Consider the following 23,181-nt stretch of genomic DNA (forward strand, 5'->3'; position numbering starts at 1 on the left):
GCTGTGGGTTAAACCACAGAGCCTAGGACTTGCCAATCAGAAGGTCGGCGGTTCAAATCCCCACAACGGGGTGAGCTCCCGTTGCTCGGTCCCTGCTCCTGCCAGCCTAGCAGTTCGAAAGTACATCAAAGTGCAAGTAGATAAATAGGTACCGCTCTGGCGGGAAGGTAAACGGCGTTTCCGTGCACTGCTTTGGTTCGCCGGAAGCTGTACGCCGGCTCCCTTGGCCAATAAAGCGAGATGAGCGCCGCAACCCCAGAGTCGGCCACAACTGGACCTAATGGTCAGGGGTCCCTTTAGCTTTTAAAAGGCATAAGGGCATAATAAAAAAAAAGGTGGCACACAGTTCATGCATCATATCAAAACAAGCTGTGGTTCAATGTGGATGCACAGCATACTAGTAAACACTACTGAAAAGTGACTACCGTATTTTTCCATGTATGACGCCACCCTATTTCTCAGCCCAAAATTAGGAAATAAATATTTTAAACATCAAACAGTAAGGCAAGCTGTGTAATGGCTGATGTTCCTCTCAGCCCGCACTGGGTGCCATCACTGAGCTCCTAGCAGGGGAAGGGCGTGGCAGGGTGCACTGTGGGGCCTCCAGAGTCTGCCAATCCCCTCCCACTGAGCCGCCCTACAGCTGGGGAGGAGGCAACGCAGAGCCTGCATACGCCCAAGGGGCAAAGTGCAGTTCGCTCCCCTGGATGCTTGAGAGCGGAACAGAAAAAATCAATTTGACTTCTGCAGTTCCCGGCCGCCGGGGACACGCCCTCGTTCACGCTCAGCTGCCCGGCTCCGTGAACCACTCCAGTTGGCCGAGGGGATCGAAGTCATCTCACCCATGCGCTGCCTCCCCTCCAGCTGTAGGGTGCCTGAGTGGGAGGGGGGGAGGCAGACTCCGGAGGCCCCACAGTGCGCCCTGCCCCTCCCCTGCAAGGAGCTGCAACTGCCAGACAATGTATGGCGGCATGTATGGCACATACCTGAAAGAGCGTTTCCACCTCCATCGTTCTGCCCGGACACTGAGGTCCAGTGCCGAGGGCCTTCTGGCGGTTCCCTCCCTGCAAGAAGCCAAGTTACAGAGAACCAGGCAAAGGGCCTTCTCGGTAGTGGCGCCTGTCCTGTGGAACGCCCTCCCACCAGATGTCAAAGAGAAATATAGCCATCAAACTTTTAAAAGACATCTGAAGGCAGCCCTGTTTAGGGAAGCTTTTAACGTTTAATAGGTTATTGTATTTTAGTGTTCTGTTGGAAGCTGCCCAGAGTGGCTGGGGAAACCCAGCCAGATGGGCAGGGTATAAATAAATAAATAATAATTATAATAATTTATTTATATATTTAATTGCGACATTTCAGAGTATAAGACTACCCCCAATTTTAAACTTTAAGAATTTGGGGGAAACCTCATCTTATACACAGAAAAAATACAGTAACCCTCCATTCCCTGTCGTTGCCACGCTACCTGGAAAGTTAAAGCAGTTTTCAAAAAAGGGAGAACAAAGTTATCACTATGAAATTTGCAACCACGATTCAAAACATAACATAGGTGGAATCAACACACATATAAAATAACACTGTGAAAATGCTTTTTTATTTTTTTTTTAAACAGCCAAAACACCTTTAATAGGAAAATGCTGGTCAGAGGATCAGAATGCTGCAGTTCGGGCTCATGCCTTCACAGCGTATTTCCGAGGTGGGTACAGGCGTTCTTTTCGCTGCTGCTTTTTGGTCTTCATACCCTCTTCATGCTTGTTTAGCCTGCGCCGCATGGCACGTGTCTTCTTAGGCCGCAAGTCGAGAGGCTTGTATTTCTTGCCTTTGTAGAACTTCCTGAGGTTTTCCTTCTGGGTCTGGTTAATGACGGTCAGCACTCTGGCAATGGATTTGCGTACCACCCAGATCTTTGAGAGCTTGGAGGCTGCTCCACCAGTCACCTTGGCCACCCGCAGCTGAGAGAGTTCCACCTTGAGGTCATCCAGCTGCTTCAACAGCTCTTCCTTCTTCTTCCCTCGCAAATCACGGGCTTTGATTTTGGCCATGGCGTCCACAACGGTCTCAGGCTACCAACGTGAAAAGAAAAAAAAGGAGAAAATGCTTTTTAAACAAAAGTTTTGAAAAAGACATTGAATTTGGGATAGATCGCTGTCGCTGTCTAGTGTCTCATTTGTATATTTCACTTTACAACACTTTTAAAATGTTTTATTTGCAGCTGTGTAGCTGAGTCTTCGAGAGTGTTGTGATGTTTTTTCAAACTAGGAACTGTACAGTGCAATGTCCTGCTTTTCCTGAGGATTTCCCAACTTTCATCTGAGAAATACTGGAGAGTAATGTAGGAAATCCCTGCTGGATAAATGTTGGGAGGGTATGGAATCATGGACGTAGCTGTCCCCCTGCCCCCCAACAGTAAAAATCAATACAAATCACTGTAATACAAATCTGAGGTTCTGCTCCCCCCCCAAATCCTGGTTACACCCATGTATGGAGTTATGCAACCCTCAAGCCAAGGAGATAAGTAACTATACAATTATACGACCGAAGGCAACCCTGTATAGGGAATTTTTTTAATGATTAATGTTTTATTATGTTTTTATATATTTTGGAAGGCAGAGAAACCTATCAGAAATAGGATGTGAAAAGCTGGCAATTCTGTCCAAACCCCCCCCCCCCCCGCTTTCACTAGTAAGCTCAGGATGGCATTCAGATGGGATTCCTCACCCACCCACCGAATGTTATCCTCACCTCTGCCACTTGAGAGACAGGACATGACCAAGGTCACCCAGGGAGTATCATAATGTAATAACAACAATAATTTATTATTTGTAACCCGCCCATCTGGCTGGGTTTCCCCAGTCACTCTGGGCGGCTCTGAACAGAATATTAAAAACACGACAAAACATCAAACATTAAAAACTTCCCTAAACAGGGCTGCATTCAGATGTCTTCTAAACGTCAGATAGTTGTTTATTTCCTTGACATCTGGTGGGAGGGTGTTCCACGGGGCGGGCGCCACCACCAAAAAGGCCTGGTTCCCTGTAACCTCACTTCTTGCAGTGAGGGAACTGCCAGAAGGCCCTCAGAGCTGGACCTCAGTGTCCGGGCTGAACGATGGGGGTGGAGACGCTCCTTCAGGTATACTGGGCCGAGGCCGTTTAGGGCTTGAAAGGTCAGCACCAACACTTTGAATTGTGCTCGGAAACGTACTGGGAGCCAGTGTAGGCCTTTCAAGACCCGTGTTATGTGGTCTCGGCGGCCGCTCCCATCCGGCACTCTTAATTAACAACCCAAACTAGCTCCTCCCTCCCTCTCTCCTGCCACTACTTGGGTAGCGAAGGGGAAACGAACTTATACACGCTCAGAAACACTCCCGCCCGTGAAAACCGCAGTACCTGACTCGAGAATTGAGGCGCGCGTGGTGCACGAGTCTGAAGGAGAGGCCTTCCGGAACTCGGTCCTGACGCAACTTCCGCTTCCACCTTCTCTTGAAGCTCGGCGAGTCGGAGCTTCCGGCCCCAACCGCGGCTGTTTCCCTGCGGCCCCGCCCCTTCCGCCGGGCCACGTGAAGGAGCGGAGAGGCCAATCAGCTCGTCCCGCTGCTTTATGAACTTGATTCGGGAGAGGCGGATGGCTGCGCGTCAACGGCCTCGCCTGAGGAGAAGGAGGCGGCGGCGGAGGAAAGGAAAGGACAGGAGTTGACTGGAGGCAGGTGGACGGGGGGGGGGGAGGGGAAGGAGGGCTGCGCGAGAGAAGAGGGTCCGGGGTTCAAGGGAAGGGGGCTGAGGGAATGAAGGAATGGAAGCCTTTACTGAGCTCCGAAGCGTCCTGCGAAACGTTTGGCCTCCGGGATTCGGTAGGCGGCCAGCGAGACGAGCTTTGGTTCTTCGGTATCGAAGAGTTTGAAGGGGCCAGCGGGGGGGGGGGCTGCCACGCGCCCGGATTTTCCCGGACGCCCGCCGTCACGCCAAAGGCAGAATTATTACAGAATAATAGCCGCACGCGTGAAGAACGAAAGAGAGAGTTTGAATCTCTTCATCACTTGTTGTAGGACCGTAAATTATTGGATGCGTTAAACGCCAATGGAAGTCGTTAAAAAAAAATTGCAGCTGCGGTATTAAGGGTTTGTTATTCTGACTGGTGTGTCATTGGAATTGATAAGTTTTTTGGAAGGCAGAGTTAAAGTAAAGGATCAAACCGTCAGTTCTAGCATGCGGGGGGCAAAGGCGGGCGCGGAACAAAATAACACAATTTGGCACCTGAACAATTGGCATCATTATTAAAGGTAAAGGGACCCCTGACCATTAGGTCCAGTCGTGACCGACTCTGGGGTTGCGGAGCTCATCTCGCTTTATTGGCCAAGGGAGCCGGCGTACAGCTTCCAGGTCATGTGGCCAGCATGAACAAGCCGCTTCTTGCGAACCAGAGCAGCACATGGAAACGCCGTTTACCTTCCCGCCGGAGTGGTACCTATTTATCTACTTGCACTTTGATATGCTTTCGAACTGCTAGGTTGGCAGGAGCAGGGAACGAGCAACGGGAGCTCACCCCGTTGAGGGGATTCAAACCGCTGACCTTCTGATCGGCAATCCCTAGCCTCTGTGATTTAACTCACAATGCCACCCGCGTCATTGATTGTATCATAATTTCGTATTGTGTCAATCAGGCTTTTATTGGGTTATTGCAATTGGAAACTAATAAAAAATTATTATACAAAAGATGCCATGGCCCTGAACAAGGCCAGCTCTTGCCTTGCCTCCTATTCCTCTTCTTGGATGGCCTTCTGAAAATGGCCTGTAGCGTTGGTTTGGGGTCTCTAGGTGTACATTAATGTGCTAAAGGATATTAGTTTGCTAGTGGTGAAGCTTCCTGGACCTTACCTTGGTGCAGCTGTTATAGAATATTCACAAACAAGAGGGAATTTGCCAGCAGTTTATTTAAATTATTCATTTAAAGAAGGAATTTGTATTCCATGCTTCAGCCAAGAAAGGTTCCCAGACTAGCTTGCAAATCACTAAAAAAATAGAAGAAGAAAAATGGCAGTACCTGCCCTTGGGCTTGCAATCTATAAAAGTCATAGCACTGAAGTAAAATGGGTCATGAGGGAGGAGGAAACAAGCAAGCTTGGATACAAAGTTGCCCGTCTCTCAGCTGTTCTAATGAAGTGTTCCAACAAAACTTTCCTTTCCTCCTCTGCTGCAACCTGATGGAATGACTGCTGATTGGTGATAGCTGGCTGCTTAACAGAGCCGACAATTAGTGGCCCTGCACAGTTTTCCTTCCCTTTTCAACAAGGTGTGACCGCAAAGTTCGGTGAATAGTCATAGAAATCGGACAGCGAGAAATATTTGAACATACATACCTTATAGGCCTTCAAAGCAGGCTTCCTCTGATACAATGCACCGTTGACAACATCCGTAGAACCGTTGGAAACTTTTGGAGAAGTCCTCTTTTCATACTGCTTTCTGTTCCCTTGTTAAAGCAGTTTGGACGTGTGAAATATTGGAAAATCTGTGCCCTTTCAGTGTAGATTTCAGTTTTGGAAAAAGAAAGAAATCCAGTGGGGCCAGATCGGGAGAATATGGAGGGTGGGACAACTCAGTAAGCTCAGTAATGATTTCCTGTGGAATGTGCAATTCTTCCGCCATCATTCGGATGGACAAACGCCAATCCCACATCAATAACTCACAAACTCTGTTGGCATTAGCCACAGTTCTGCTCGTTGATAGTCTGCCAGATGGAGGGTCATCTTCAATGGTTTGCCGCCCTTCACGGAAATGCTTAAACCACTCATACACTGTCTTTTGAGTTACAGCTTCATCTCCGTACACAACTGAGCATTTCGTGGGTTTCCGATGCTGATTGTATGTTCGAATATTTATCACTGTCTGATTTCTGTGACCATTCACCAAAGCTCCCGGTCATACCTTGTATTAACAGCCTGCTGAAAAGAATTTTGTCAGGTGACAGCTGGCAAAGGAAGGAATGGTTTGGGTCCAGTTTGGGTACTTGGTTGTGTTAAAGCTCTTCAGTACACTTTTGAAGGCACACAGCCTGCTGTGCTCTCCAGGTAAAAAACAGCAAACCAAACACTTGTTGTGGGGAACAAATAGTATTATTTGCATTAGTCTTGCCCCATGGGTGGCTTCCTTGTGCCTCCCACTCTCTTTCCTTGTTTCAAAAGCCTTTTCTCTCCCCTACCCATAGGTGCAAATACTGCCACAAAGGATTTGACAGTAGGATCAGCACAGGAATTCTAAATGGCTCGAGTTGGGAAGGAAAACTTGCAAGAAGTCTTGCCCCTTCCTGTGACATCTGCAGGAGAAGGACGGGAGAAAAGTGCATCGCTTGCTGCAGGTGCCCTGAGCAGCAGCAAGATCCCAGTGCTGTGCAAAACCAGAATCCCACGAGAGGTGAAGCAGTCTCGGCAGCAGCCACAGAATAACCTTCATCAGGTGAGTGTGGTGGAGCTGCCTTTGGCTTAGGCTAGGTATTCCCTCTCTGATTTGAGAAAATTACCTGTGTTGCATCCTGCTTGTTGCAGCCTCTCACTCTTTCAGTGCTGGTATTCACTTTTTAATGAAATGGTTTCTAGCCCTCGAGGTTTTCAGAACAAGCTTGAAATCTGCTTGGGTGGTAGCTGCCGAAGGCTGCAAATAGAAACCTGGGTAGAATTTTCAGCAGTCGGAAATGCCCTGTGCTGATCTCCCATTTCTAGATCCTATCCCCGCTTAGTCTGTCAAACCAGTCCTTGCATCCTCATTTGCTGTTTTGGAGCACTTTCCTTGCCAAACACTTCTGATGTACAGCCTTAGTGCAGAGAGCTGTCAGTATTTCCCATAAGAACAGCCCTGCAGGATCAGGCCCAATGGCCCATCTAGTCCAGTATTCTGTTCTCAAAGCAACAAACCAGAAGCCTATGGGAAGTCTGAAAGTAGGACATGAGCACAATAGTGCTCTCTTCACCTGCGATTCCCAGCCACTAGTATTCAGAGATGTACTGCCTTTGATATTGGAGGTAGCCGTCGATAGCTTTGTCCTCCTTGACTTTGCCTGATCCTCTTTTAAAGCCCTCCAAGTTGGGGGCCATCGTTGCTTCTTGTGGAAGTCATAGAATCATAGAATCATAGAATCATAGAGTTGGAAGAGACCACAAGGGCCATCGAGTCCAACCCCCTGCCAAGCAGGAAACACCATCAGAGCACTCCTGACATATGGTTGTCAAGCCTCTGCTTAAAGACCTCCAAAGAAGGAGACTCCACCACACTCCTTGGCAGCAAATTCCACTGTCGAACAGCTCTTACTGTCAGGAAGTTCTTCCTAATGTTTAGGTGGAATCTTCTTTCTTGTAGTTTGTATCCATTGCTCCGTGTCCGCTTCTCTGGAGCAGCAGAAAACAACCTTTCTCCCTCCTCTATGTGACATCCTTTTATATATTTGAACATGGCTATCATATCACCCCTTAACCTCCTCTTCTCCAGGCTAAACATGCCCAGCTCCCTTAGCCGATCCTCATAAGGCATTGTTTCCAGGCCTTTGACCATTTTGGTTGCCCTCCTCTGGACACGTTCTAGTTTGTCAGTGTCCTTCTTGAACTGTGGTGCCCAGAACTGGACACAGTACTCCAGGTTAGGTCTGACCAGAGCAGAATACAGTGGCACTATAACTTCCCTTGATCTAGATGCTATACTCCTATTGATGCAGCCCAGAATTGCATTGGCTTTTTTAGCTGCCGCGTCACACTGTTGGCTCATGTTAAGTTTGTGGTCAACCAAGACTCCTAGATCCTTTTCACATGTACTGCTCTCAAGCCAGGTGTCACCCATCTTGTATTTGTGCCTCTCATTTTTTTTGCCCAAGTGCAATACTTTACATTTCTCCCTGTTAAAATTCATCTTGTTTGTTTTGGCCCAGTTCTCTAATCTGTCAAGGTCGTTTTGAAGTGTGATCCTGTCTTCTGGGGTGTTAGCCACCCCTCCCAGTTTGGTGTCATCTGCAAATTTGATCAGGATGCCCTTGAGTCCATCATCCAAGTCGTTGATAAAGATGTTGAATAAGACCGGGCCCAAGACAGAACCCTGTGGCACCCCACTAGTCACTCTTCTCCAGGATGAAGAGGAACCATTGATGAGCACCCTTTGGGTCCGGTCAGTCAGCCAGTTACAAATCCACTGAGTGGTAGCATAGTCAAGACCGCATTTTACCAGCTTCTTTACAAGAATATCATGGGGCACCTTGTCAAATGCCTTGCTGAAATCAAGGTAGACTACATCCACTGCATTCCCTTCATCTACCAGGCTTGTAATTCTGTCAAAAAATGAGATCAGGTTAGTCTGACATGACTTATTTTTCAGAAATCCATGCTGACTATTGGTGATCACAGCATTCCTTTCTAGGTGCTCACAGATTGTTTGCTTAATGATCTGCTCCAGAATCTTCCCTGGTATTGATGTTAGACTGACTGGGCGGTAATTATTTGGGTCCTCTCTTTTCCCCTTTTTGAAAATAGGGACAACATTTGCCCTCCTCCAGTCTGCCGGGACTTCGCCTGTTCTCCAGGAATTCTCAAAGATGACTGCCAGTGGTTCTGAGATCACATCTGCCAGTTCTTTTAATACTCTTGGATGCAGTTCATCTGGCCCTGGAGACTTGAATACATCTAAACTAGCCAAGTATTCTTGTACTATCTCCTTAGTTATTCTGGGCTGTGTTTCCTCTGCTGAATCATTTCCTCCAAATTCTTCAGGTCGGGCATTGTTTTCTTTATCGGAGAAGACTGAGGCAAAGAAGGCATTGAGGAGTTCAGCCCTTTCTGTGTCCCCTGTTTGCATTTCACCATCTTCTCCTCTGAGTGACCCCACTGTTTCTTTGTTCTTCCTTTTGCTACGAACATACCCATAGAAGCCTTTTTTGTTGCTTTTAACCTCTCTAGCAAGCCTGAGTTCATTCTGTGCTTTAGCTTTTCTGACTTTGTGTCTACACGTGCTGGCTATTTGTTTGAATTCCTCTTTGGTGGTTTCCCCCCTTTTCCATTTTTTGTACACATCCTTTTTTAATCTTAACTCAGTTAAAAGTTCTTTAGATAGCCACCCTGGCTTCTTTAGGCACCTTCCATGTTTCCGTCTCATTGGTATTGCCTGAAGTTGTGCTTTTACTATCTCCCTCTTAACAAACTCCCAGCCATCATGAACTCCCTTTCCTTTTAGTATTACTGTCCATGGGATCTCACCCAGCACTTCCCTAAGTTTTATGAAGTCGGCTTTCTTAAAGTCAAGAAATTGAGTCCTAGTATGCTTGGCTGCTCCTTTCCGTTGTATAGTAAACTTCAGAAGAGCATGATCACTTGCGCCTAATGATCCTTCCACTTCTACCCCATTAACCAGGTCATCGACATTGGTTAGGACCAGATCTAAAATGGCTGTTCCTCTTGTTGCTTCTCCCACTTTCTGGACAATGAAGTTGTCTGCAAGGCCAGTGAGGAATCTGTTTGACCTTATGCTCTTGGCTGAGTTTGACATCCAACAAATATCTGGGTAATTGAAGTCCCCCATTACTACTATCTCCCTTCCTTTTGCATGCTTGGCCATCTGTTCCAGGAAGGCATCATCTATGTCCTCTGTTTGGCTTGGGGATCTATAGTAAACTCCCACAATGAGGTCACTGTTATTCTTCTCTCCCTTAATTTTGACCCAAATGCTCTCACTTTGGCTTTGAGGTTCTAAATCTTGGATCTCTTCACAGGTATACACATCCCTGACATATAACGCCACTCCTCCTCCTTTCTTGTCTGGTCTGTTTCTCTGAAATAGATTGTATCCCTCCATTTTTACATTCCAATCGTGGGACTTATCCCACCAGGTTTCAGTGATGCCTATTATGTCATATTTAGTTTGCTGTACCAAGAGCTCAAGCTCATCTTGTTTATTTCCCATGCTTTGTGCATTAGTGTACAGACATTGAAGTCCATTAGTCATTCCCCCGTGTCTCTTATTTAAGGATTTTTTCCTCCCACCACTAGGTCTGCTTGCTGTTTGCTCCATTTGGTCTATGACATTTGGATGATCATCTTCATCAATTAATAGACTCCTTCCTTCAGGAGCACTGTCTCCCTCCCCCACATTAGTCAGTTTAAAGCCCTCCTGATGAGGTTTCTTAGTTTTTTGGCAAAAACATTCCTCCCAACCGTTGTGAGGTGCAGCCCATCGCTTGCCAGAAGTCCATCCTCAAGAAACTGCAGTCCGTGATCTAAGAATCCAAACCGTTCCTGTTTACACCATTTGCGAAGCCAGCTGTTTACTTCCACTATTTTCCTCTCTCTCCCTGGGCCACGTCGTTCAACTGGGAGGACAGATGAGATGACAATTTGTGCATTTAATTGCTTCAATTTCCTGCCCAGAGCCTCGTAGTCTCTTTTGATCTTCTGGAGGCTATTGCTTGCAGTGTCATTGGTTCCCACATGAACCAAGAGGAAGGGGTATTTGTCAGTGGGTTTTATGATTCCTTGCAGTCGTTCAGTTACATCTTGGATCTTAGCCCCGGGGAGACAGCACACTTCCCGAGACATCTTGTCAGGCCCACAGATCACTGCTTCTGTTCCCCTCAGTAGGGAATCCCCTATCACCACTACACGCCTTCTCTTAGGTTTGGTCAGGGTTCTTCCGTGAGCGGTCCGTTCCAAGGTCGCCTGCACATTCCCTGAGGACTGACTTTGCTGCTCATCTTCATATACGTGATCGACTGTAATGAGGGAGAGATCCTCAAATGGAGTCTGCTCTTCGTCTTCCATGCTAAGGGAGAGGACCTCAAAGCGATTGTGTATTTCTAGACAATCAGAGCGAACCCTGGGCCTCCTACTAAGTGAATAAGTACCTCCTTCTGTCCGTCCGGAATCCTTCATTGTTCATTTCCATCAGATGCCTCCGAGTTCTAGTCTTATGAGGGAGGGAGAAAAACTTTTATCCACTCACTTTTTCAATGCGTGCATAAACATACCCTATCTATCACATCTCCCCTTCCTTGCCTTTTATCTAAATCAGTGTCCCCCAAACTTGGGTCTCCAGCTGTCTTTGGACTACAACTTCCATCATCCCTAGCTAGTGGGACCAGTTGTCGGAGATGATGGGAACTGTAATCCAAAAACAGCTGGAGACCCAAGTTTGGGAAACACTGTATACCTTGGGGGTCTGGTTGTCCAGCAAAGGTAGTGCTGAGCACCGGGACTCAGGAGTTATTGGTCTGACAATAGAATGGCCTCACTCGCAGGGAGCCTGTCTTCTTCCCACTTGCAGGCTTGCCCTCTACCAGAATTCGGTTGCCCTTTCCTGAATGGCGACAAGCCTTTTGATTGGAACATAGCACTGGCACGAGTAGAATCCTTGTCTCTCTTCTTTTCCCTCTAGGCATGTCCGTCCAACGCGAGGAGGAAAGGGATTGAGATGAGCAAGATGCCTCACTCTGGTTTAGTACCTGATGCTGCTGCGGTGGATCCTGCATCTGGGTTAATGCCCAAGATCCTTTCTAGAGAACCCCTGGGAGAGATGCATCTGAGCACATCGGGTCACAGGAACGAAGGTCGCGTGCTTAACGGCAAAGGTATTGATCATGACAGCAAAGGATCTTCCTAGTGTGCTGCTGCTGCTGCTGTTTCATTTTTGGCAGAGATGAATCATTGTGAACCATGTTTTGCGATTGGCCTTAACTTGATAGAATGAGCGGTCCATGCTGATGGGTTTTTGGCTGAGCTCTGGTTGTTTGGGCTCTGCTGCTTGCTAAATCATAAAATGTAAGGGAGGTGAATTGACCTCCGCCTGGGGACAATGGCTAGCTGGAATACAGCGCTCGATGCAGAAAACCTTGTTTTATATCCTTGTTAGGTGGTCTTGGCCTAACCTTCCTCTGATGACTGTTGGTAAAGATAAGCTGCTTTAGAGTCATTGTGAAAAGCCCTTGATTCTAATGCAGCACAAATAAATATCTTGAGGTAGAAAGGGTGGTTGCGTGGCTATCAGCCTTTTCTGCATATTCACAGGGCTAGGAGAATATTTCAGAGCTTTGGAGACCAGCTTTGAGGTATGTGGGTTGACCAACCGCATTAGATTACCCATCACCACCGACTACACTTACCTACTTCTCTGTGCTGCTGATATGATCCCCAAACATTTTTTTTCCTTGCAGAAGTGAGCACAGTTGAGTTTGTGCCAGATGTAGCTGCTCTTGCCAGCATCCTGTCCAACACAGGGCTGACAAACCACATGGTAAGTGCATCCCACAAGCCCAGCCTGGCCGGACGAGTTCCTTTAAGAGGGAATAGAGCATGCTCAACCATCGTTGGGGTAAGTCTCTACTGTATACATCAGTGCTGTTGTGCATTTGTGTGGCGTGTGCTTGTCTGCTGTGTTGAAATGGAATAGATCAGGTTTTCCCAAACTTGGATCTCCATCTGTTTTTGGACTACAAGTCCCATCATCCCTGACCACGGGTCCTGCTAGCTAGAGATGATGGACGTTGTAGTCCAAAAACAGCTGGAGACCCAAGTTTGGGGAGCACTGGAATAGAGCATGTATCCAGCATGTATGTACGTAGTTTATACCTCTAGGCCTGGGGTGGAGAACCTGTGGCCATCCAGATACCGCTGGGCTCCCCTCAACTTCATTCTTGTCCAGTGGGCAGGTTGCCAGGAGCTGGTGGAAGTTGAGAGTTCAACAATATCTTGAGTTGGGCCACAGGGTCTCTCCCCTGCTCTGGGGCAAGAGCTCTGCGCTTAGGGAGGTCTTTAGTTTATCTTCCACAGGGCCGGCCCACTCATAAGGCAAGGCGAGGCAACTGCTTCAGGCGGCAGGATCCACAAGGGCAAAGGCAGATTTAGGAGAGCACGACCAGTTTGGTCACATTGGGTGTGGAGCCTTGAGGATGCTGCAAAGGGCGCCACAACTATGATTTAGAACGATGGAGCACGCTATGTTGAACTATGGGGGGGTAAGAGGTGGGAGCACCAAATTTTGGCGTCTCACAGGGCTGAAATTTCATCACACAACTGAAATTTGAGACTTGCCAGGTCTGCCACTGACAGGGGCAACGGATGCCAGTGTAGATCGATATTCCCTCTTGTTCCTGATGTAGACGTTCTCCCATCCCTTCTTTCCTGGCATGGAGCGGGGCACCATTTCATGGTTCGCCTCAGGTGCTAAAATGTCTTGGGCCGACCCTGCCCTTATAGCTCACGAGATGGAGCTTTCAATAAAGAAAATTCTGCTTGACCACCTGCTTCTGTCTGTCTGTGTCTGTGTATGGATTCAATTCTGACTTACGTTTTGTGATTTCGGCTTCAGTGCTGTGCTGTTGTGCACTTGTGTTTAATTTTTGTGTGCTGGCATTTAGGCTTGCTGAAATGTTTGTCGAAACCTGTTCTTAAGGCATCTTTAACAACTTTTTGTCGGAAGCGTTATATAAATAGCGAGCACTGACGGGCTGGCCCATAGGGATGTGAACAAAGTAGTCCGTCTTTGTATTGGGAAAGGTCTTCCATGCCGGTGCTAAAGTCACACAAGCATTAAGCATAACTCTGTCCTGATTTTACACTGTCTTGGGTCTGAGCCTGCCCATCCAGCCTAGATGCATGCCTTGCTCTAGTTAGCCATTTTCTCAAAGCTATGGAAGCTATTGCATGGGGTCCTGGTGACTGTAATGTGGGGAAACAGGCCTAGCATTGCAGTAACTTGGAAATACTGGACTTCATTTTCTTGGGAATGCTGGACTTCCATTTCTCTCTCCTTGTAGACTGGTCGAGGATCGTTATACACAGGGGCTCCTGCCGCGAATCTTCCTCGCATGTCATACATCTCCAGATCAACTTCAAAAGGTACGACTGAAGTTGGGTTTCTTTCTTGGCACCTGGGAGAACAGGGCCCGGTCAGGCAGAGTCTTCATGCAGCTCCTTGCGTTTGCAGTCTGGTGGGACTTTGAAATATTCAAAACAAACACTTATGGGTGTAGAGAAATAGCTCTCAAATGACAAATGAAACTCCCCCCCCCCCCGGTTTCCTTAAAAAAAACCCCAACTCTCACTGGAATGAAGTGATATGGTTTTAGCAGAAATGTTATCAAGAATTATGCAAAAACTGATTGTTAATGGGTTAAAGCGGAAAATTTAAAATTAGATCGTGTTAAGATAAATTATAGGGGGAAAATTTTGAGAAAGAGGGAAAGGATTTGCTGATTTAGCTAATTTGAACTAGAATACAAAAAAGGGAGGTGTGAGGAAGTCGAGGAAACAAGCAAATGAAAGATAAAGATATGAAATTTGGATGCGTTTTTAAATGTTTTTTTCTTGTTGTTTTGTTGTGCTGTTTTTTTCTTTTTCTTTTTCTATTCTTGATGTATTGTTTGTTAACTCTTTATTGCTTGTTTTTTTTCTATATCTTTTTTTCTCTGTATCTATAAAACTTCTAATAATTATTATTTTAAAAAATAAAAAATAAAAAAAACCCAACTCTCTTGTCCCGCAACAGATGTGAATCAGCCACAGTCCTTGAACACTCAGCAGCTTAAGATGCGGTCGGCTACATTTGAGAACCCTGGGCCTCGGGTAGGTAACTGATGCTTTTCTTCATTTTCTCTGACAATCTGGTGGCAACCCTGTCAAGAAATGCTGGGATTTGGGAAGGTGTGAAAAGGTTGAACTTGCCTCCGAAGATGTTTGCTTTGGAGCTGCTGTGCTAGCTAATAAGTGCATACAGTCGTACCTTGGTTAACGAACACCTTGCGACGCTTCCAATTGGCTGCAGGAGCTTCCTGCAGCCAATTGGAAGCCGCACCTTGGTTTCTGAACGTTTTGGAAGTCAAATGGACTTCCGGGACAGATTCCGTTCGACTTCCGAGGTACCACTGTGTAGGCTTGTGGTTGGAAGAGCACCTGGCAAGCAAGAATTGGGATTGTGTCCTCTAAGCATGAGGTAGAGTGGGAGATCAGGGTGTAATGCAATGGATGCAAACTTGACCAGCCGTCCAGACTTTTTTTTTAAAACCTCTAAATCCTCCTCGCTGGAAGCCCTGCCCAAAGTGGGTACTGAGCAGTTCCACTAAAATTATTGTTCCAAAGTGGCACCAGATGCAGCAGCATTTTGAAGGAATCATTGCACTTTCTCAGTGGATATTGCTGGGAGGGCTCCTCTCTCTCTCTCTCTCTCTCTCTCTCTCTCTGTGTGTGTGTGTGTGTGTGTGTGTGTGTGTTGCACACAAACGGCTTAGAATACTTAACTCCTTCTCCAGGGTATTAAGGGGAAGAAAACTTCAGCATGTTTTGAAAGGTGGTAGTTCTAGTTGTTTCTGCATCCAGTCCCGGTTGCTAGCAAACCTAAGAACACACATTACCCCTGGTGCTGTTTGTGCTTCTTACACTTTTAAATAATTGTTCAGCCTTTCATACAGACTTTATTAGAGGACTGTCCTCAACTCCACCTTTTAGTGTGCATTGACGGCGAGGTCTGTGGACAGCCGTATCTGTACCTATGACCCCCTGCCCAAAGCTGATAGGCTTCCCTTTTACCTGGCAATGTGTTTCTGTATGCAGAGACGTAGCTTGTGTGTGTGTGTGTGTGTGTGAACTGGACTGCATACTGCGGGGGACGGCACTTACCGCGCCCGAGCCACACGTCTCTCCTGGGTGTGACGTGGGCTCTGCATTGCCCGAAATGGCAGTGGGGGGCTTGGGTCTACCTGCTGCCTCCCCCTCAGCTGCACTACAGTGCTTCGCCCCCCGGTGCATGGTGCCCACGCCCCCCTGGGCGCCCAAGCAGCTAGCTACGCTGCTGTATGTATAGCTAGTCCCGTTGTGTGAATGCTGTCTTGCCTGGCGCTGTGCCTCTTTCCTCCGGAATAGTGCCTGGGGGCTGCTTGCCTTGCACCTCTGACTCTATTTGACGTCTGCTTCAGGTGGAGGTGGCAAAGCCAAGCCGACCCACGGAGAACCCGGGAGTGGGCAAGCGCCAAGATTCTGCCCCCAGGCCCGAGGCAGAAGGTCTGAACGGCACGGTGGAGGGGGGCATTGCAACGCAAAGGTGAGGAAAGAACTGGCTGCTCAGTTGGGGCGTCATTTGTGAAACGCAAGGGTATTGTGAATCCACAAGGCACAGCGAATAAAAAATTCTGTTTTTCTGCTCGCCTTGGTTTCCCAATATTTCTCGGGGTGGTAGGTAGGGTCCCCATCTCCCTTCTCGCTTCCACAGCAAAGTCCTACATTCCAACTCTTCTGTACTCCACCTTCTTTCGGGAAGATGCTCACCTTGCCTGCACATTTCAGATTGATGTCTACAGCCAAGGTTACAGAGTGTCTCTCATCCTTGATCAGTAGGTATGGGAAGAATGCAAAAGTTTGCAACTTGTTCCTCTCTGAATCGTGCCTTTACCCTCTGCCACTAATACATCCCAGCATAAATCCACGGTGTGTGTGTGTGTGTGTGTCCTTGTAAAGGGGGGTGCCAGCAGACAGGTGTTCCACATATGTCGGCTGTTTTGAGGCTTGTGTAACCTTTCATTCCTGTCTGCTCTTAAAACAGCGACTCAGCTGGGAGGAAGGAAATCACAGGGACACCATGGAAAGGTGAGTGACCACACTCATTCTTTTCTATCCAGACACATGGACAGGGGTGTTTGCATACATTATGCAAAGCTTCGTTAGACAGCTTTCAAACATGCCCCAGACTCATTCTCACAGCTTGGTTGGTCTTGTAACACAAGTCGGCCATTTTTCAGTGAAGCTGTAGCAACTTTGCCTGCCTTCTCCGATTGTACAACCTGAATCAGAGAAAGATACAGTGGTACCTCGGGTTAAGTACTTAATTCGTTCCGGAGGTCCGTACTTAACCTGAAACTGTTCTTAACCTGAAGCACCACTTTAGCTAATGGGGCCTCCTGCTGCTGCCGCGCCGCCAGATTTCTGTTCTCATCCTGAAGCAAAGTTCTTAACCTGAAGCATTATTTCTGGGTTAGCGGAGTCTGTAAGCTGAAGCGTATGTAACCCGAGGTACAACTGTACTTTGAACCCTTGCTTCACAAGACATGATATGGGTAATAAATTATTTTCCAAACTTGGCACATGTAATTCATTTGACAGTTTAGTGTTTAAACTGTTAACATACACCCCCAACCTCTCTCACCACCAAAGAAATACAACAAGAGAACCCACACAAGTGACGCTGATGCAAAACCCCACACATACACTAAGTAGAAGAATAGAAGCATTGCCACCCGACCCCACCCCACTCACCATTCCCCACTCCCCCTTTTTCTTTCTTCCTAACCTAACATTGTATGTAAAAAATGTAAAAAAAACCATACATGCTGTCATTCCCAGCTGATTCATGCACAGTGCCATCAGCCAGAACCACTTCTCAAGTGCCTATGCCGTGCGTGAGAATATGTTCGTCCCAACACTGTCCAAAATCCAGCACACTCTCCCCTTTTAGCACACCAACAGGCTTGCATTCTTGCCCGCTATGGGTGTAGATAAAAATTTGATGGCAAGTGTTTGCAGTAGGGCTGGGAGATATTCTGGTTTCCAACATTGCAAAATATCTCCATTTAAACATTGCGATATACCGATACATCACAACGTATGAAATTAGAATGGAGCTATGTGGAGGCAAACGGTAGGGCTGGGTGATACCTGGTTTTCAACTTCATGTTATATCACCAGCGAGATATACTGATATATTACAATGTCTGAAATAAGGATGGAGCTATGTAGAGGCATTGGCTGGCTTCACGGTTTTTCCTGCATTGTGATTTTCCCCATTCTTGTGATTCGCTGCCCACCACATGAGAAAGGGGACTGCTGAGCCGTCAGAATTAACAGAGGCTACAGGAATCGAGAGAAGCATCGTCTGGCTTCAGTTTTTCCCACATTGTGATTTTTGCATAGCGCACACGCATTGTAAGATTAAAGACGATGAAATGGATATCACAAATACAGACTTCAAACTGCTTTTCAATGATACAGTGGTACCTCGGGTTACATATGCTTCAGGTTACATACGCTTCAGGTTACAGACTCCGCTAACCCAGAACTATTACCTCAGGTTAAGAACTTTGCTTCAGGATGAGAACAGAAATCGTGCTCCGGTGGTGCGGCGGCAGCAGGAGGCCCCATTAGCTAAAGTGGTGCTTCAGGTTAAGAACAGTTTCACGTTAAGAATGGACCTCTGGAACGGATTAAGTACTTAACACGAGGTACCACTGTATATTGATATATCACCCAGCCCTAATTAGCATGAAAGTCAAAAACTGAAAGATAGAGCTTGCGTGTGCATTTTGATAATAATGGTCTCAGCTGTATTCCTTACCTTCACTTGGCATTCCATGTACAGTGCCTGAATTGCCGCTTCCTGAAATTTTCATGTCTTGCTGAGAACAAAGCGTGCAAGTGGGGAATAACACAGAGCAAAACCAAGCTGGTTATAAAGGCTGTGTGACCTGCTTCGCAGAGAGCTGTTCTTGGTTTCCTTTGGAATGTGAACAGCAGGAGCTAATGGTGAGGCTGCCTGCCTGCTTGCCAACTTTGTTCCCTGTATTTGCAGATGACGGGTTCATGCCCGACCCGGCTGCCAAAGCTAGCATCCTGCTGAACATCGGTGTGAGCCATTCGGCCCTAAGGGCGACTGCCGATCAGAGCACTAGGGTGAGCAGAGTACAGTATTGGAGGTCTTGATTTCTGTAGTGCCCTCCCTGTCACCAGGTATCTGTCCCAGTTACCACCGCTGGGTTCAACGCTCTCACACTCCTCTACTTCCTGGGGTGCTGATTTGCTCCTAGGTGGGCATTCAGGTGGCAAGAGGGTTGGTGGAACAATCCCAAGGAAGGTGTCTGGTGTGAAACAGCTGAGGATGCCCATTGGCATTCTGGAATACAACAAGTGGGACCTTGCTCTGCTCCTTGCTGCTGCTGTTGGCATCCATCTGTCTCAAGAGTTAATAGAGTGAGCCTCTGGGGGTGAAGTCAAGCCACTATGTTTGCAGAACCGAAGCGACCTCCCTGGGGCACAAGCCTGGGCAGTGTGCATGGAGGTCCTGGGCTGCGCAGACGGCAAGACCGCCAAAGGAAAGCACAGCAATACATCGGTCACCAGCTGGGCTGCAGGGGTTGCCAGAAGGAGGCGTACAAGGCGCCATCCAACCATCTTAGGGACTCCACTCTGGATTTGTGTGTAGGGTTTACTCCTTAGCCTTCTCCCCAGGAAATCCCACAAGGCAGTAGAGCTTTAGGAACAGAGGTTTCCTTCTCCTAGATGGGCTACCTTCCCAGGCTAATGAGTTCCATCTACCCCTTACTTCTCTCTGTAGCCCATGCAGAAACCGCCTTCTTGTCTGTTGGGCCCATTATTGGTCTCATCTGCTCAATCCACCAGAGCCTGTCTTTGCATGGAGGGAAAGTCCCTAACTCACTGGGGGTTTGAGACCCATCGGCTACCCCATGGGTAGGCAAACGAAAGCCCGGGGGCTGGATCCGGCCTAATCGCCTTCTAAATCCGTCCCACGGACGGTCCAGGAATTGGTGTGTTTTTTACATGAGTCTACTTATTTAAAATGCATCTCTGGGTTATTTGTGGGGCCTGCCTGGTGTTTTTACATGAGAAGAATGTGTGCTTTTATTTAAAATGCATCTATGGGTTATTTGAGGGTCATAGGAATTTGTTCATTTCCTCCCCCCCCCCAACTATAGTCTGGCCCCCCACAAGGTCTGAGGGACAGTGGACCAGCCCCCTGCTGAAAAAGTTTGCTGACCCCGGGGCTACCCTCACCTGGTTTAATTGGCCAGTCGAATCCATATGTCTGGATTTTCCTGGACATGACCGTGATTTCAAAGGCGGAATTGTCCGGGGGGGGGGGATTTCTGAAACGTGGCGCTTTGTCCTGAATCTTAGGCAAGTTAATCACAAAGGGAAGAAGAAGAAGAGGAGGAGGAGGAGGAGGAGACTCTTAGGCTGAAAAAGGATTCCCCCCCCCCCCGTCTAAATGGATATAAAAACAGCTGGGCACACTGGTCCACCACCGGCTGGCTACTGGGTTCTTTGTCTGCTCAACCCATTTTCCTCACTGTCTTCTTGCAAAAGTACTTTCTTAGTTGTGTACAGAGTGACCCTGGGGAAATAGCTGGGTGGGGGAAGACCTTCTGGGACCAAGGCTTGCACTGTTGAGAGCTGCAAACTGATTGTTTCTTTTCTTCTAGGGTGAAAGTGCCTGTTTGCCATTGCCCTGCACGAGTGTGCGCTCAACAGAAAAGTTTGGGCGTGTGTCCTGCCGCTCCACACAGCGTCATAAAGGTATACTTAACAGAGGAGTTGCTTGGGCGTTTGTCCTCCTCTTGACTGCTTGGAGTTGCAAGTTCCTGGTATCAAAGCACATGGCTTATCATTGATTTTTCCTAAATCAAAATCAAATAAGTGTTGGAAATGCAAAGAGAAAGAAGTTTCTTTTGTGGTGGAAGAAGTTTCTTTTGCATTTGTGGTGGTCTTGTAGTAAGGCTAAAGCTTACTGTGAAATGATATATGTTTCGAAAAAGGTGTTTAAAATAAGGTTTGTAAAAACCTCCAGAAGCCTTCCTTTTGGGAACTATCGGGATAGAACTACCCAAACTATATAGAAATTTATTCATGTATGCAACTACAGCGGCAAGAATGTTACTTGCCCCAAAATGGAAAGAAGAAGTCCCAGTGAAAGAAGAATGGATACAAAACTTATGGAATATGCAGAAATGGCGAAACTTACCAGAAGAATAGGAAATCAAGACGACAAACTTTTTATAAAAGAGTGGAAATGGCTTATGGAATATTTACAAATAAACTGTAAACATTGGCAGGATTATTGTAATAGCTTGCAGTTTTATAAGAGTATGTGATTAAAGCAGATGAATAAATGAGTAAATTAAGTTAATTTGGAATATGCAGAAAATAGGAAAAACAAATTTAAGGAAGCACAGAAAGAGGGGGAAGGAAGTTGAGTTTTGAAATGTTAAAATGATTGTAAAATTACTGAAATGTACAAAAGTGAAAATCATAAAATAATAATATAACTGGTCCCCCCCCTTTCTGTCCCATTTCACAGGTCTGCAGAAATTGGAAGCTTCTGAAGCCCAGCTAGCCAACACACCAGGCGGAAGATGTTCAGCTGCTGACCATACCCCCTATGGATTAGCTCGGAGGGTTCCCATTGCTTCCCCGCAATCCTCGGTTTGTGCTTCAGGGTTGGCGAGGTTGCCTGCCGCTAAAAGTCTCCCCCAGAAGTGTGCATCTACTTCCTAGCTAGCTATGGGCATGTCCTGGAAAACTACCGTTTGTGTTTACGCTGCTGGGGTGAAACGGGAGGGAAATGTAGCTTTGGTAGGCTGGGACCAGAGATTAGTTACCAGCCCTATCCTTTATTGTCTTGGGCTTAATAGTCTGAGACCAGCAGATTGTGCATCATCTCTGCTGCTGGCAACATATATTACCCATGCCAGAAGACATCTGTGCTGGCTTCCTGTGTAATTTCAGACACAACTGGCAGTTTGGGTTAAAAAACCCCACAGAAAACATAAAGCCCTATATGCCTTGTACCCAGGGTGCCCTACCTGTGCCCTTTTGAACCTGTCTGGCCAGTAACGTCATTTTGAGAAGCCCTTTTCTAGGTGCCCACTAGCTATGGAGGTAAAGCAGGTGGCAACTGGGGAAATAGGGCCTTTTCTGTGGTAGCCCACTAGCTATGGTGCAAGCTCCCCAGAAATGCTTGACTCTCTACCCACTCTCATGTGTTTTGACCGCCTGGCCCCTTTCGCAGAGGCTCGTAGTGAATAATAATAGTTGTCATGTTTCTCTGTTTTTCTCTTAATCAGCTGAACTTCATTTCTCACTTCTTTTTTTTAACTGACGTGACTATCTTATTGTTGGAAATGAATGGAAAGGCAAAGTGGGAAAGAAATGTTTTAAAGTGGTGCAAGAACATGGGAGCTGCCTTATCCTGGGTCAGCCCACTGAGCCACCTAGCCCCATGTTATCTACTGTGACTGGCAGTGGCTGTCTGGGGTCTGGGGCACTGCCCCTTGGGATCCTCTTAACTAGAGATGGCAGGTATTGACTTTCTGCATGAAGAATGTATGCTCGACAGTTGAGCATCTTCTTTCATAATAATAATAGTAATAATAATAATAATTATTATTTATTATTTATACCCCGCCCATCTGACTAGGTTTCCCCAGCCACTCTGGGCGGCTTCCAACAAAACACTTAAATACAATAACCTATTAAACACTAAAAGCTTCCCTAAACAGGGCTGCCTTCAGATGTCTTCTAAAAGTTTGGTAGTTCTTTTTCTCTTTGACATCTGGTGGGAGGGCGTTCCACAGGGCAGGTGCCACTACCAAGAAGGCCCTCTGCCTCGTTCCCTGTAACCTGGCTTCTTGCAGCGAGGGAACCAGCAGAAGGCCCTCGGCCTGGACCTCAGTGGCCGGGCAGAACGATGCAGTTGTTAGTTTCATCCTTTTTCAAGTTATGTGCCTTGCTGTTCACTGTGACTCCCATTGCTCCATCTTCTGAATACTTTCTCTTATGTTGGACCAGCATCGCAGTCCCTGGATACGGAACCGGGCGCCTGTTTCTTCCTGCATTAAAGCTAAGAAGGTGGGTGCCCAATGCTTAATCTAAACCAAGTAGGAGGGCAGGAACTGATACTCTAAAAATGCTCAGATAATGAACTATCTGAGAGTCCTTTACCAAAAACCCTCTGAAATGTCCCATTCCTACTGCTGTGAGCAGGTGTTGGAATCCTTAGTAAGTAGGATGCTCTTAAAGATAGACGCGGGCAACACTGTGGTCTAAACCACTGAGCCTCTTGGGCTTGCCTATCAGAAGGTCAGCAGTTCGAATCTGTGTAACAGGGTGAGCTCCCGCTGCTCTTTCCCAGCTCCTGCCAACTTAGCAGTTTGAAAGCACACCGGTGTAAGTAGATAAATAGGTACCACTGCGGTGGGAAGGTAAACAGTGTTTCCGTGCGCTCTGGCACTTGTCACGGTCCTCCTTGCGCCAGAAGCGGTTTAGTCATGCTGGCTATATGACTCAGAAAGATGTCTGTGGACAAACGCCGGCTCCCTCGGCCTGAAAGCGAGATGAGCGTTGCAACCCCATAGTCGCCTTTGACTGGACTTAACCGCCTAGAGGTCCTT

At 47.2% G+C, this 23,181-nt stretch overlaps 2 protein-coding genes across 10 annotated transcripts in view; one reads left to right on the top strand and one right to left on the bottom strand.

Moving 5' to 3' along the window:
* Window positions 1-1,572: 1,572 nt before the first annotated feature.
* LOC310671702 (large ribosomal subunit protein uL29-like) lies at window positions 1,573-3,528 on the bottom strand. The gene is made up of 2 exons (XM_083428138.1): window positions 3,390-3,528; window positions 1,573-2,063 (listed from the first exon to the last, which is right to left on the bottom strand). Exon 2 carries the CDS (start codon window positions 2,040-2,042, stop codon window positions 1,671-1,673), a length of 372 nt encoding a protein of 123 aa, XP_083284264.1. The 5' UTR covers window positions 2,043-2,063; window positions 3,390-3,528; the 3' UTR covers window positions 1,573-1,670.
* Window positions 3,529-3,574: 46 nt separating this feature from the next.
* Window positions 3,575-23,181, top strand: part of TROAP (trophinin associated protein) — a 31,827-nt gene continuing 12,220 nt past the window's right edge. For 3 of the 9 annotated variants that reach the window (XM_083427502.1, XM_083427503.1, XM_083427508.1), the window contains exons 1-13: window positions 3,723-3,850; window positions 6,202-6,449; window positions 11,394-11,586; window positions 12,169-12,326; window positions 13,771-13,852; window positions 14,502-14,578; window positions 15,925-16,049; window positions 16,292-16,342; window positions 16,548-16,591; window positions 18,567-18,667; window positions 20,215-20,308; window positions 21,090-21,214; window positions 22,580-22,639. In XM_083427502.1, coding sequence (XP_083283628.1) covers window positions 6,255-6,449; window positions 11,394-11,586; window positions 12,169-12,326; window positions 13,771-13,852; window positions 14,502-14,578; window positions 15,925-16,049; window positions 16,292-16,342; window positions 16,548-16,591; window positions 18,567-18,667; window positions 20,215-20,308; window positions 21,090-21,214; window positions 22,580-22,639 — 1,305 coding nt within the window. In that variant the 5' untranslated portion in view covers window positions 3,723-3,850; window positions 6,202-6,254. Of the gene's footprint in view, window positions 3,851-3,893; window positions 4,109-6,201; window positions 6,450-11,393; window positions 11,587-12,168; window positions 12,327-13,770; window positions 13,853-14,501; window positions 14,579-15,924; window positions 16,050-16,291; window positions 16,343-16,547; window positions 16,592-18,566; window positions 18,668-20,214; window positions 20,309-21,089; window positions 21,215-22,579; window positions 22,640-23,181 lie in introns of all 9 variants that reach the window. The other 6 variants (XM_083427504.1, XM_083427507.1, XM_083427510.1 and 3 more) reach the window with 4 other exon arrangements.

The sequence above is a fragment of the Podarcis tiliguerta genome (genome assembly GCF_965153285.1).
Source record: "Podarcis tiliguerta genome assembly, chromosome: 2".
NCBI classification, from domain to species: domain Eukaryota; kingdom Metazoa; phylum Chordata; class Lepidosauria; order Squamata; family Lacertidae; genus Podarcis; species Podarcis tiliguerta.